Source organism: Acomys minous (assembly GCF_964271855.1).
Source record: "Acomys minous genome assembly, chromosome: 1".
Taxonomy (NCBI): Eukaryota; Metazoa; Chordata; class Mammalia; order Rodentia; family Muridae; genus Acomys; species Acomys minous.
In genome coordinates this window covers 3,501,351-3,515,274 of record NC_140483.1, presented here as the reverse complement: position 1 = coordinate 3,515,274, position 13,924 = coordinate 3,501,351, and the positions used below count along the sequence as shown (strand labels likewise).

Here is a 13,924-nt window from a genome sequence, read left to right as displayed (position 1 = left end):
AAGGCCGGTCAAGACTCAAAAGATGAACTATGTAAATGAAAAGTTAGGCATGATAAACTGTCCGTTATGTGAAACCTTCAAAAGGGACCTGAATAAAACCTGGGCACTGGGCAACTCAGAAGAACAGGCGCTTAGTCACAAGTGTTCAGCGTCATACCTCAGGAGGTTTGAACTCTTCAATTCCACCTTCCATTTTCTGCTTAAGTGCACTGTTTACTTGCTTAGCATTCTGAACCTTCACAAAAAAACAGAACATGAGTCAGGTCAGGCACTTAGGAAATCCTCGTGGGTAGTACACACAGCACAACCACCTTACACAGGTGTTCAGCACACACAGCACAACCACCTTACACAGGCGATCAGCACACACAGCACAACCACCTTACACAGGCGATCAGCACACACAGCACAACCACCTTACACAGGCGATCAGCACACACAGCACAACCACCTTACACAGGCGATCAGCACACACAGCACAACCACCTTACACAGGCGATCAGCACACACAGCACAACCACCTTACACAGGCGATCAGCACACACAGCACAACCACCTTACACAGGCGATCAGCACACACAGCACAACCACCTTACACAGGCGATCAGCACACTCAGCACAACCACCTTACACAGGCGATCAGCACACACAGCACAACCACCTTACACAGGCGATCAGCACACACAGCACAACCACCTTACACAGGCGATCAGCACACACAGCACAACCACCTTACACAGGCGATCAGCACACACAGAACAACCGCCTTACACAGGCAATCAGCACACACAGCACAACCACCTTATACAGGCGATCAGGACACACACACACACAGCACAACCACCTTACACAGGCGATCAGCACACACAGCACAACCGCCTTATACAGGCGATCAGGACACACACACACAGCACAACCACCTTGGGTGTGAGTTCAGGAGGATAGACCTAAGTGTCACACACAGGCTCTGTAGATGGATCAACCCTATCACCGTCACGTTCCGACCAAGTGGCAAGTGTTTCTGTAATGATGATGATGATGATGATGATGATAGTCACTAGTATTTGCCAGGTATAAAACATCATTCTTGATACATCAAAACCACTCAATTCTCACAACCATTCTGTGTGGCAAATACAACTAGCTCTGCATAATACGACATACATATTCTTAGAAGTTACCATATTATATAAAATCTGCAGTTAATAAAAACCTGTACCTTATGGGAAAGGATGCCTATTGGGCAGAATATTCAAAACCTTTTTCAAACATGAAAAGACAAGGATCTAATAAAAACGGGAACATAATTTTATATACTCTAAATGGCCAAGAAATGGATAAATGCTACAATAAAGATGGCCCCTGACCTTATAAAGATAATTCAGGTTTGTGTGAAGACAGATGTCAAACGGGCCGCAGCTTCACAGCGACTGTGCATGGTACAAGGAGGGCTATTTGTAATTCTGCCCAAGTTTTACATCAGATGTGTGTGATTCCCAACACATAGTGAACTGACACAGCTGCTACACAGTGGAGGTGTGCAAATGTGTTCAGTCAAGTAGGTGTAGTTTTTCGCTGACAGAAAAATCATATATTGGCCAACACAAAATTCACACTATGCTCAAATTGTTTGTCAGTCTATCAGATGCCCCTGGACAAACATGCTTTCAAACAGGAGCTGAGCAGGCCTGACTCTGCCTCCGCTGGAAGCATACATAAAAAATAAAATATAAGGTGCCCAGAAGTTAGAAAATCTTTCAAGGTCATATATGTAAGAGGTGTGATCTAGATGGAATCCAAGCCTCAAACCATTACTCTATGAGCAGCGTCACTGTCCATGTAGACTGTGCTTGCTAGCCCCTCCCTTTTGGCTGTATGCCCCCAGTTTGGACAGACAAATACTATTAGGCCACTCATCACTTTTTTAGCCAGCTCATCTGGAATAAAGCAAGGATGGCTTCTAGTGAGTTAGCTGGCCCTGTTGGGAAGACCCAGAGAGGAGGAGGAGAGAAGAGCGTCTAAGATTTGATTCCCAGAACCCACACAGCAGCTCGTAACTGTCTGCAGTTCCAGTTCCAGGGAACTGGACAGCATCTTATGATCGCTTTGGACACCAGTTAAACATGTGGTAAATATGTACACACACAGGCAAAATATTCATACACATAAAATAAAATAAAATATTTATTAGTTAAGAGAGACAGAGAGAGAGAAAGAAAAAAGCTGGGCAGTAGCAGCACATGCCTTTAATCCCAGCACTGAGGAGGCAGACTAAGTGGATCTCTGAGTTCAAGGCCAGCCTGGGCTACAGCAAGTTCCAGGACAGCCAGCAAAGAGAAACTTTGTCTTCAAAAGAAAACAACAACAACAAAACCACCAACAACAACAAAAAACCCCAAACTAACAAAAAGCAGATGCTGGGGAAGTGTGACCAGCAGCCATTTGCTCAGTGTAAGCTGAGTTGCTACTGGTACAAACCTTAACTATGTCATGCATCAAGTGCATCACCAAGGAAGGAAACCTAAAATGGCCTGCGAGGGGCTGGCAAGATGGCTCAGCAGCTAAGTGCTTGCCACCAAGGCTGATGACCTTGGTTCAGTGAAGATGTAAGGAGAAAGCTGAGTCCTACAGATTGCCCCCTGACCTCCCCAAGGGTGCTGTGGGCATGCAAAAGCACAAATAAATAAGTGCTAAAATAAATTGTGAGGAAAGAGAAGCAGAGTGGCAGATGTAGATAATGGGCTTCCCCTCCCTCCTACAAGTTCTGAGAAGATCACAGGCAAAGTACTGAAGAGCGGTTCTCAGCTGTGGGCACAACCCTTTGCAGGTCAAATGACCTTCCATGGGAATTGCCTAAGACCATTAGAAAACACAGACATTTACAATATGATTCATAACAGTAGCAAAAACACAGTTATGAAGTAGCACTGAAAATAACTTTATGGTTGGGGGTCAGCACAACACAGGGGACTGTAGAAAAGGGGTGCAGTGTTAGGAGGGTTGAGGACTGTTGCTCTAGAAGATTTCCATGGAGAAGTGCTGCAGTTTGAAAGATGGAGTGCTTGATAGCAAAAACAAAACACAGGAAGAGGACTAAGAAAGGTCAGATGCTCAAAAGCCACGTGGACAAGTCACCGTGTGTGGCCATGAGGCCAAGTCACTACATCAGACACGGCTTTACATTCTCACCATATGTGGCCACGTGACCAAGTTACTACGTCACACACGGCTCTACGTTCTCACCATGTGTGATCTTGTTTCCAACCCTGAACACTAACTCATTTCTGGATGACACAGAAGCTGAGAGAAGGTAGAAAGCCCCCAAGGGAAGACAAGTCGAAGGCAAAGCCAGAGTGACAAACTGTAACCCGGTGGTTCCTAACTGTAACCACGTCACTGTAACAGCAGCAGGAGAGATCACCAGTATATTTTCACAGGGCACTATGGCATATCATTCAAGTCTACATACGAGGGTCTTAGCATTAAAAAGCCACGAGGACATTTTAAAATGTTGTCGCTATGATGACACACTAAGGGCTCACAAGGTGCCAAACATCCTACGCACATCACTGCACACAGCTTTCAACACTGTGCAGAACAGGGTGGCTATTGTGCCTTATTTCCCAGGATATCTGAAGCCCAGTGAGCTACAGGATGTGCTCAGGGTCAGTGTGCAGGGCACAGCGCTGGATGTGTATCTACAGGCAGTGAGCTACAGGATGTGCTCAGGGTCAGTGTGAAGGGCACAGCGCTGGATGTGTATCTACAGGCAGTGAGCTACAGGATGTGCTCAGGGTCAGTGTGAAGGGCACAGCGCTGGATGTGTATCTACAGGCAGTGAGCTACAGGATGAGCTCAGGGTCAGTGTGAAGGGCACAGCGCTGGATGTGTATCTACAGGCAGTGAGCTACAGGATGGGTTCAGGGTCAGTGTGAAGGGCACAGCGCTGGATGTGTATCTACAGGCAGTGAGCTACAGGATGTGTTCAGGGTCAGTGTGAAGGGCACAGCACTGGATGTGTATCTACAGGCAGTGAGCTACACGATGAGTTCAGGGTCAGTGTGAAGGGCACAGCGCTGGATGTGTATCTACAGGCAGTGAACTACAGGATGTGCTCAGGGTCAGTGTGAAGGGCACAGCGCTGGATGTGTATCTACAGGCAGTGAGCTACAGGATGAGCTCAGGGTCAGTGTGAAGGGCACAGCGCTGGATGTGTATCTACAGGCAGTGAGCTACAGGATGTGCTCAGGGTCAGTGTGAAGGGCACAGCGCTGGATGTGTATCTACAGGCAGTGAGCTACAGGATGAGCTCAGGGTCAGTGTGAAGGGTACAGTGCTCGATGTGTATCTACAGGCAGTGAGCTACAGGATGAGCTCAGGGTCAGTGTGAAGGGCACAGCGCTGGATGTGTATCTACAGGCAGTGAGCTACAGGATGTGCTCAGGGTCAGTGTGAAGGGCACAGCGCTGGATGTGTATCTACAGGCAGTGAGCTACAGGATGTGCTCAGGGTCAGTGTGAAGGGCACAGCGCTGGATGTGTATCTACAGGCAGTGAGCTACAGGATGTGCTCAGGGTCAGTGTGAAGGGCACAGCGCTGGATGTGTATCTACAGGCAGTGAGCTACAGGATGTGCTCAGGGTCAGTGTGAAGGGTACAGTGCTCGATGTGTATCTACAGGCAGTGAGCTACAGGATGTGTTCAGGGTCAGTGTGAAGGGTACAGCGCTGGATGTGTATCTACAGGCAGTGAGCTACAGGATGTGCTCAGGATCAGTGTGAAGGGTACAGAGCTGGATGTGTATCTACAGGCAGTGAGCTACAGGATGTGTTCAGGGTCAGTGTGAAGGGCACAGAGCTGGATGTGTATCTACAGGCAGAGGAAATCCATAAGCTGTAAGTGAGAAACTGTAAGGAGTAACACTGGCTAGAGAGTTTGCTTAGGAGCAGTGGACCACAGCTGATGCACCCTAAAACAAACACCACTCCCTGAAACCCCACAGGTCGCAACTTCTAGAAAAAAACATATGCGAACTACAGAGCTCAATCTAAACAACAGCAGATGAACAAATGCATCATGGAATTTACGGGATACCTGGCGCTTTAGAGAGATCAGCTCCATGTCCAGTTGCCTCAGGATGGTGTTGGCTGCGTTGGGGCTACAGGAAACAGCCAGCACGTCCTCCTGGGTTAAGTACATGCCCTTAGGGGGGCGGCACTTGGAGCGCTGAGAGTGGTGCCGGTGCTGCAGGCTCTGGTGCTCTCTCCTCCCCAGGCCGACCCTGCTGGTGGGGACAGCTTGCTCAGCATTTCCCTAGAGAACAGAAGAACACAGCCTTTGTTTTTCACAAATGAATACAGAGTGGACAATCTACCACCAACAGAAAAATCTGCACTGAAAAATACTCCCAACCAGTTTTATTACGTACAAGTCTAAAGGAGACACACAAGTTGGGGTGTGACACCATGACAAATTATATTTGTGACTAATTCAATAAAAAATGTTTGGTTTCTAGATCCTGAGGACTATAATACAGAAAAAAAAAGTTTTACTGTAAATTCTTCCCATTTGCTTATGAATGAAGTGCAGAGAAACAACCTGCCCCAAACTACAAACCATCACACAAAGGTCTGCACAAAGAGCAACAAGAAAACCACAACTTAGAAATTACATGTGGCACATTCGGCAGCATGTAAAAAGAGAATTTAAATTTTTTTTTTATTTTGTTTTCAGGGTTTCTCTGTGTAACAGCTCTGGCTGTCCTGGAACTCGCTCTGTAGACCAGGCTGGTTTCAGACTCATAGAGATCCACCTGCCTCTGCCTCTCAAGAGCCGGGATCAAAGGTGTGCACTGCCACCATGCGGAAAGAGCAGGGTTTTATTTCACTTGGAGTTCAGAACACTGTCTGCCTCTAGAGCGGACACAAGGTGACCTTGTCTTCCATGGTATAAATAATGTCGAATGTGTGTATGTGGCTTGTATATAGTACAACTCCACATCCAAGTATTGGGTATCAGTTTAGGCCACACAAGAATTTTTAAAAAGTTATTCTAAAAATGATGGCAATGAACCCAGCAGAAGCAAGTGTGGATGCTGTTGGGAGGTACACACTACAGTCTCAGCGGTCGCACAGACACACGTGAACTTCTAAAGGACAGTCCTCAGGGAAAAGAGAAGTCTGCACAAAGGAAGGTCCCGTCAAGAAAGAAAGACGACCTCGATCATCAGTACATTTACACATAAATTGAAAAAAGAGAACACTGGATTTAAGTTTGAATAAGTTAAACAAACAAACAAACAAACAAAAAACAGGATGTGATGAAAACTGTAGGTAAAATCACACGTCTGCAGGGTTTGGAGTCAAAGCAAGTAAAGGTAAGTCACTGCACTAGAGTGTGGCCCCAATACAGGAGACAGCCCCCCTGAGTACACAAGAGCAAAACACGGGAATGAAAGAATGGAATATTTACGTTCACACTTCAAAAGCCAGGATAGTAGGCAAGGCAAACGGACAGCAAAAGGCAGGGCTGGGGGATGGGCTCAGGCAGGGAAGTGCGCGCTGCGCCGCTGTGTGAGGACCCTGTGTGAGGACCCGGGTGGTGAACCCCTGGTACAGCAGGAAGCACAAGTCCACAACTCCAGAGAGACAGGGATCCTGGCAGCTCATTGGCTGGCCAGACCAGTCAAAGCAGCAAGCTCAGTGAGAGACCCTGCCTCAAAAAATGAAAGAGAGAAAGATGGACACAAACGGAGGAAGATGCCTGACACTGACCTCTGGCCTCTACACTGGAGACACGTATGAGTACACTAGACAGACAGACAGACCTGACTAAGCAATCCGGTTCTAAGAGGGCTATAGTAGGAACAGCAGAAGAGGGAAAAGGGGAATTTAAAGAAACAGGAAGAAAACAATCCCACCAAACGTGAGCCACGGGCTGGAAGAGACGGCTTGGAGCTAATTGCACGTCCTGCTCTGGCAGAGGACCTGAGTCCTGTCACCAGCACCGACACTGAGTGGCTCACGCTGCCCGCAGCTCCAGCTTCAGGAGACCCTGTGCCCTTTCTTGGCCTCTACAGGTGCCTGCACATACTCACATATACATGTATGTGATTAAATTTTTTTAATTAAAAAAAAAAAGTAAACCACAATACTCATGGCTTAAGCAGAAGCAAAAGCAAAGCAGATGAAGAAATTAGGAATCTCAAAGTAGCTGGTACTTGAAAATTATTAAAATCTAAAAATTAGGAAAGTTAGAAAACATCAAGTTGAAGTAATATAAGATTTTAAAATGTCATTAGTGGAGAAAGTTCACAGGATAGTAAGGTCTAGAGGGGCAGAGTTTTCTACTCAGTGGCAGTTGCTGGGGAAAACACGTCACCCACTTGGAACAACAGCGGTTCAGCAGCCTCCAGTTCAGTGCTATTCCTACTGCAGCCAGCTGCCTCAGCTCATGCCCTCACCTGGCAGGACTCTAAACATTTTACAAACGCGTAGTTCCTTACCTTATTGAACAGCTTGTATACCAGGTTAGGCTTTTCTTAATGACTGTACGTGTCCTTCTGGCCAGCGCACTGGGGCAACTGAGCACTCTGGGGTAGCACACTGGGGCAGCTGAGCACTCTGGGGTAGCGCACTGGGGCAGCTGAGCACTCTGGAGTCTCCCACCTCCCCCTGGGCCACTCAGTGTGCACTGCTCTCCATACACCTGCCACTATCTAATTTGTTATAACATGGGAAAAACAGCTCTGAGGAAAACTGGGTAACAAAAGCAGAAACCCTAAAGTTTTACCTAACAGCCGTTAACATGGGAAGACAAGTTTATTTTAATGCTTTAGGATTAATATCGCGGCCGAGCTGCCTCACCTGTGACTAGAGGTGACCAATACTGCTATTTGGTGGCTAGTAGAGGTTCCACGCACTACAGTAGTTTCCAAGCTTCAAATCCCCACTGAAATCTACTTCCTAAACCATCATTATACAAAGTCTTTCCTCTTTTCCCCAAAGATGTATTTCTAAGTGTGTGTGCATGTGTGTGTACAGGTTTATTTTTAATTACTTGTGTGTGCATGTGCATGCAGGCTTATTTTTAATTGTGTGTGTATATGTGGGTATGTTTATTTTTAATTACGTGTATGTGTGTGTGTGTGTGTGCGTGTGTGTGTGTGTGCATACATGTGAGTACAGGTGCCCACTGAGGCCAGACATGTTGGACCTCCTAGAGCTGGAGTTACAGGCACTTAGAGACCAGACCTCAGTGTTGGGAACCAAACCCTAGTCCTCTGAAAAAGCAGAGAGTGCTCCTAGCCCCCGAGCCATGGCTCCAACCTACTCTGGGACAGGGTCTCTTTGTGTAGTCCTGACTGGCCTGGAACTCTCTAAGTAGACCAGGCTGGCCCCAACCTCACAGCCCTACCTGCCTCTGCAGCCCAAGCACTGGGATTAAGGATGTGTGCCGCCACACCTGCCTCTAGGCCTCTTACCCCCTTAACATGAAGTGTCAAGTCAGGCATTCAGAGCAGGCTAGCATAACAAGTACGAAGGCTTAGATCATCACCTCTTTTTTGGCTTCTTTTTTTGGGTCATAGTCACTGTCATTCCCGTCCATGGCGTGTGTTTCTTCCACGTCATCATCACTGAAAGACACAAGATTAGTGGGCCTTCTAGCAACTACTGTGTATGCGTGGGAGTTCTCACTAGGAAGAGCACTTATAGTCTGGATCCCTACAGTTCTGAGAAACATTCATCCTTTGGGACTTACAGAATCATTCAGGCAACATTTGTAGCTAAATAAGAGATTCAGTGGGGAAAAAATCTGAAGCACCCTTTGGGCAGCATGCATGCAGTTTGGGGTAATGCTGGTAACTTTACTTCTGTACTTGTGTAAAGAGTGACAACACAATTATAGCGATGGGGACTTTAGCTGCCCGGGAACTATACTTCAGCAAACGTCAAGGCCATCTTACACAGAGTATGCTCTTTACTATATGTGTGTGTGGAGGGCTGGGATGGAGTGCAGGCCTTGCAGGCTCCAGTGATCTGCCACTGAGTTACACGCCTGGATGTCCTTAACTACACCGGACAAGCAACACTGAGGGAAGCCTCGGAGGAGGAAGTTCCCAGGGAAGGCTCTGAGCACTCGGCTCCTCATAGTACACGGTGCAGTAGCAGTTTTTGGTCTTATGAAAAGTACACAATACAGTGCATCAGAGGGAAGGTACACACTACCTACCTGTCACCCTGACTGTGTCTATTGGCTAGTTTACGAGCCTGGCGATCCATCAAACTTGTTCTTGAGCGAGTTTTTTTCCAAGAATAGTAATACTTTACGAGACTTGCAATTGTCTTATCTGGAAGCTTAAAAAAAAAATCTGTTACTATTGGAAACTTTAATTCATAAACTCTGATCACAAATGGATAACGTTATCCTATTCTTTGATAGTCAAGGTGTAAGCGAAAATGAGGTCCTGGGTACCACTGTGAAGGAGGCGAATTAGAGGCAGGATGCTCTAGTGTCACGGACACTGCTGAATCACGTTCCTGCTGGCTCTCGGGAGAGGAAAATGTTACAAACTAACCTAGTGAGACTGCCCACCAAGGTCACCAGCAAGGCCAAGCTAGCACTCAGCATTTGTTTCCTTAGAATAACTCAATTGTCTTCCTCTAGTTTAGAGCCTTTGGTACATAAAGGAAATCAGCGTAAACTCCATGGACCGTACAGTGAGGTCTTCTGATCTGTCCTCTCTCAGGTAGCAACTACTCAGGACTTTTTAACGATGAGCTTCTAAAATCACTTTAGTTTTATATCTACATCTTAGTAAATAACACAACAGATCTTAACCACTGAACAGCCTTTGCATATTACAGTGGCTGACCATCACATGCATCGTGTGTCACACTGCCAACTAAGGATGTGAACTACCTACCAAAATGTTCCTTCAATTAGAGACGTCACGTGGATACAGAAACATTGCTTAAAATACACAAAGGTGTGAACTGTACATTGTTTTGGTGCAACACTAGAAATTTAACAACAAGCAATCTAGACAATATGGCAATACAGACAGCGATAGCGAAATGGACATTTTTCCTTGAAAAAACAAAAGCCAAAAAGCACCAACAACCCCAGCAGAACCCAGACCACACTCTCAACACACAGGACAGGACAACACTGTCACAACACACAGAACAGGACAACACTGTCACGGCACACAGGACACACACAACACTGGCACTACACACAGGACACTGACAACACTGGCATGAAACACAGGACACAGACAACACTGGCACTACACACAGGACACTGACAACACTGGCATGAAACACAGGACACAGACAACACTGTCACAGCACACAGGATACTGACAACACTGGCACTACACACAGGACAGGACAACACTGGCACTACACACAGGACAGGACAACACTGGTACGACACACAGGGCACAGACAACACTGGCATGACACACAGGGCACAGACAACACTGGCACTACACACAGGACACAGACAACACTGGTACTACACACAGGGCACAGACAACACTGGCACTACACACAGGACACAGACAACACTGGCACTACACACAGGACAGGACAACACTGGCACTACACACAGGACACATACAACACTGGCACAACACACAGGACAGGACAACACTGTCACGACACACAGGACAGGACAACACTGGCACGACACACAGGACACACACAACATTGGCATAATGGAAGTTTAGGACGGACTTTCATGTTGGAATTATGGCAGTCTTTATACCAAAGTTCACCTCTCACTCTCCGTGTTACTTTAGTATTGTCCAGACCCTGCTTTTTAATTAGTCTATCCTATTTCATGGAGTCAGCTCAGGACACATGTAGATATGAGCAATACTAAGGGGTCTCAGTAAGTTGCATGTACATGTGTGTGCATGTATACACACATAAATGTAACAATAATAGTTAAAGTGTTTGTGAATTGGAAAGGGAGGTGAGAAACATGGAAGGAGTTGTGGGGGCTGGCGGGGGGAAGCAGCATCCTGGGTGCGGTGCTCATGTACTCTCTCAAAACTTAAACAAAGAAAGACTTTCATATACACGATGAAAGAGAGTCCTGAAGTTAAAAATCAAAACATTAAAAAAGAAAGTTAAATTATTCCCCCACAAAAACCATCAAATTAATTTAATAACTATTACTCACACGTTTGAGACCAGCTAAAAATGATTCATTAATGAAATAGCAGACACCTGTGATGCACGGACACTGCAGAAAATACAGCTGCAAATACACTCATCTCAGATACTTTTAATGTTAAACCTAAGTGAAAACATTTTATGTGTAGTAAGTAGGTAGTAGTCAGTATCATAAGGAAGTTATCATAATGATAATTCGGGTAATATCAAAACCAGCGTACCATTTGCTGAATCCTGTGGAAGCTCTTCCCGTGAAAACTGAAGGCTTGCTCAAACAGGACTTTGTCCTCCACCGTCCACTCATCTGGGAAGGGCGTGAAGTTCGGGAGGTCCGCGAGGGACTTCTCAATGTTGTGTTTATGCCAAAACAACATGCCGAGTGCCTTTGGAGAGAGACCATCCCCCTGTGAGTGCCTCGGAGAGAGACCATCCCCCTGTGAGTGCCTTGGAGAGAGACCATCCCCCTGTGAGTGCCTTGGAGAGAGACCATCCCCCTGTGAGTGCCTCGGAGAGAGACCACCCCCCTGTGAGTGCCTCGGAGAGAGACCACCCCCCTGTGAGTGCCTTGGAGAGAGACCACCCCCCTGTGAGTGCCTCGGAGAGAGACCACCCCCCTGTGAGTGCCTTGGAGAGAGACCATCCCCCTGTGAGTGCCTTGGAGAGAGACCATCCTCCTGTGAGTGCCTCAGAGAGAGACCATCCCCCTGTGAGTGCCTCGGAGAGAGACCATCCTCCTGTGAGTGCCTCGGAGAGAGACCATCCCCCTGTGAGTGCCTTGGAGAGAGACCACCCCCCTGTGAGTGCCTCGGAGAGAGACCACCCCCCTGTGAGTGCCTTGGAGAGAGACCACCCCCCTGTGAGTGCCTTGGAGAGAGACCATCCCCCTGTGAGTGCCTTGGAGAGAGACCATCCCCCTGTGAGTGCCTCGGAGAGAGACCATCCCCCTGTGAGTGCCTTGGAGAGAGACCATCCCCCTGTGAGTGCCCCGGAGAGAGACCATCCCCTGTGAGTGCCTTGGAGAGAGACCATCCCCTTGTGGCTTTAATGGGTTTATTTCCACCACACTTAAGAGTTAAACACAAGTCAGATTAAAACATTTTAGACTATGTCTTCGACTTACCACAAACTCAGTCTGGGGCCTTTAAAAGGGTAACAGGCTACTTATGTATTTTAAATCTGGGCCTCAGAACAAGTACTTGTATATAGCATTTGCTATGGAATAAGAGGTGAGTTGGAGTGACCGACTGTAAGCAGGGTTGCAGGCTGAGTGACCGACTGTAAGCAGGGTTGCAGGCTGAGTGACCGACTGTAAGCAGGGTTGCAGGCTGAGTGACCGACTGTAAGCAGGGTTGCAGGCTGAGTGACCGACTGTAAGCAGGGTTGCAGGCTGAGTGACCGACTGTAAGCAGGGTTGCAGGCTGAGTGACCGACTCTAAGCAGGGTTGCAGGCTGAGTGACCGACTCTAAGCAGGGTTGCAGGCTCATGCACGATTCTACTCATCCTACGTCATGTTGTCGTTATGTCAGGGAAATAGTCTAAAAGCAAGCTGCTGAGTGAGTGACTGTGATCCAACCGAATAAAAGGATCAATTACCACTTAGCAGGGAAACGTCAAGTGTTAACCTGTTAGGATTATGCTATAGGCTGAGTAATTCTAAGATTTAAGGTACTTCCATTGCAACTATTCAATTTAATTATGGTATCGCATATTTAATAAATTATTTGCACATTTACTCTGCTGTTACCATAATGCATGCATGCACGTAATTACTGGAAGTCATCTAGGTAACTTCAAGGGCCTGATTGGCAAGTCACTTCTAAAAACGTCATTACCCACTCCCATCTATTGTGAGTAGCAAGGTTTTCTCTTTACTATTAGGCATTAAGCATTACTTAATGAGCAAACATTTATTCTGGAAACAAAAGGACACAGAATTTTTAGTGGTGAGCTGAAAAATAAATTTCTGTATTTTGATAATAAAATTTCAACCTAAACAAAAAAGTAAGCCAATATATACTCATATTTTGAAAGATTAACTTTCTCAAAGATTAATAAGGAAGGCATGCCAGGTGTGGTGGCGTACACCTTTAATCACAGCACTGGGGAGACAGAGGCAGGAGGATCTCTGTGAGTTTGAGGCCAGCCTGATCTACAGAGTGAGTCCAGGACATCCAGAGCTACACAGAGACCCTGTCTCAAACAGACAACAAAGAAGGAATACAAACAAAATGAACAGGGGCAGGGAGCTAATCGCACCACTGGGGAGACAGAGGCAGGAGGATCACCCCAAATTCCAAGCCAGTCAAGGCTATGCAGCAAGACACTGTCTCAAAATCAAATAAAAACTACTCCCCAAACAACCAAACAAAAACTAAGACCATAAAACAGGTCACCAAAAGCTTTAAAAAACACCCCAAAGTGGTTAATTTGTGTTTAGCTCTATAGATAAGTGCATCATTTTCAAAAAGATCACTTTCAGGTTCGCACTGAGGGTGAGTCCCGTGATCCGCGTACACAGACTTGCTCTCTGCTCTCTCCACACCAGCCCACCTGCTCTGCTCATAACTCTGACTCAGGGTGACATACTCAGCTTTAAAAATCTCTGCTTCACAGCAGGAAGTAGTGCTGCTCAGCTACCGCCCCAGCTACCGGGACAGCTGAGGCAGGGGGCTGCTGGCTTGGGCAACAGCATGAGATCTGTCTCTTTGTGGGGAGAAAAGGTAGGAGCAATCGAAGGT

At 46.7% G+C, this 13,924-nt stretch overlaps 1 protein-coding gene across 6 annotated transcripts in view; it reads right to left on the bottom strand.

Annotated features, from left to right (window-relative positions):
- Positions 1-13,924, bottom strand: part of RCOR3 (REST corepressor 3) — a 41,358-nt gene that overhangs the window by 16,917 nt on the left and 10,517 nt on the right. For all 6 annotated transcript variants that reach the window (XM_084790067.1, XM_084790066.1, XM_084790068.1 and 3 more), the window contains 5 exons: positions 11,407-11,568; positions 9,231-9,355; positions 8,556-8,634; positions 5,094-5,312; positions 158-235 (listed from right to left, as the gene is read on the bottom strand). In XM_084790067.1, the coding sequence (XP_084646193.1) occupies positions 158-235; positions 5,094-5,312; positions 8,556-8,634; positions 9,231-9,355; positions 11,407-11,568 (663 nt within the window). The remainder of the gene's footprint in view (positions 1-157; positions 236-5,093; positions 5,313-8,555; positions 8,635-9,230; positions 9,356-11,406; positions 11,569-13,924) is intronic.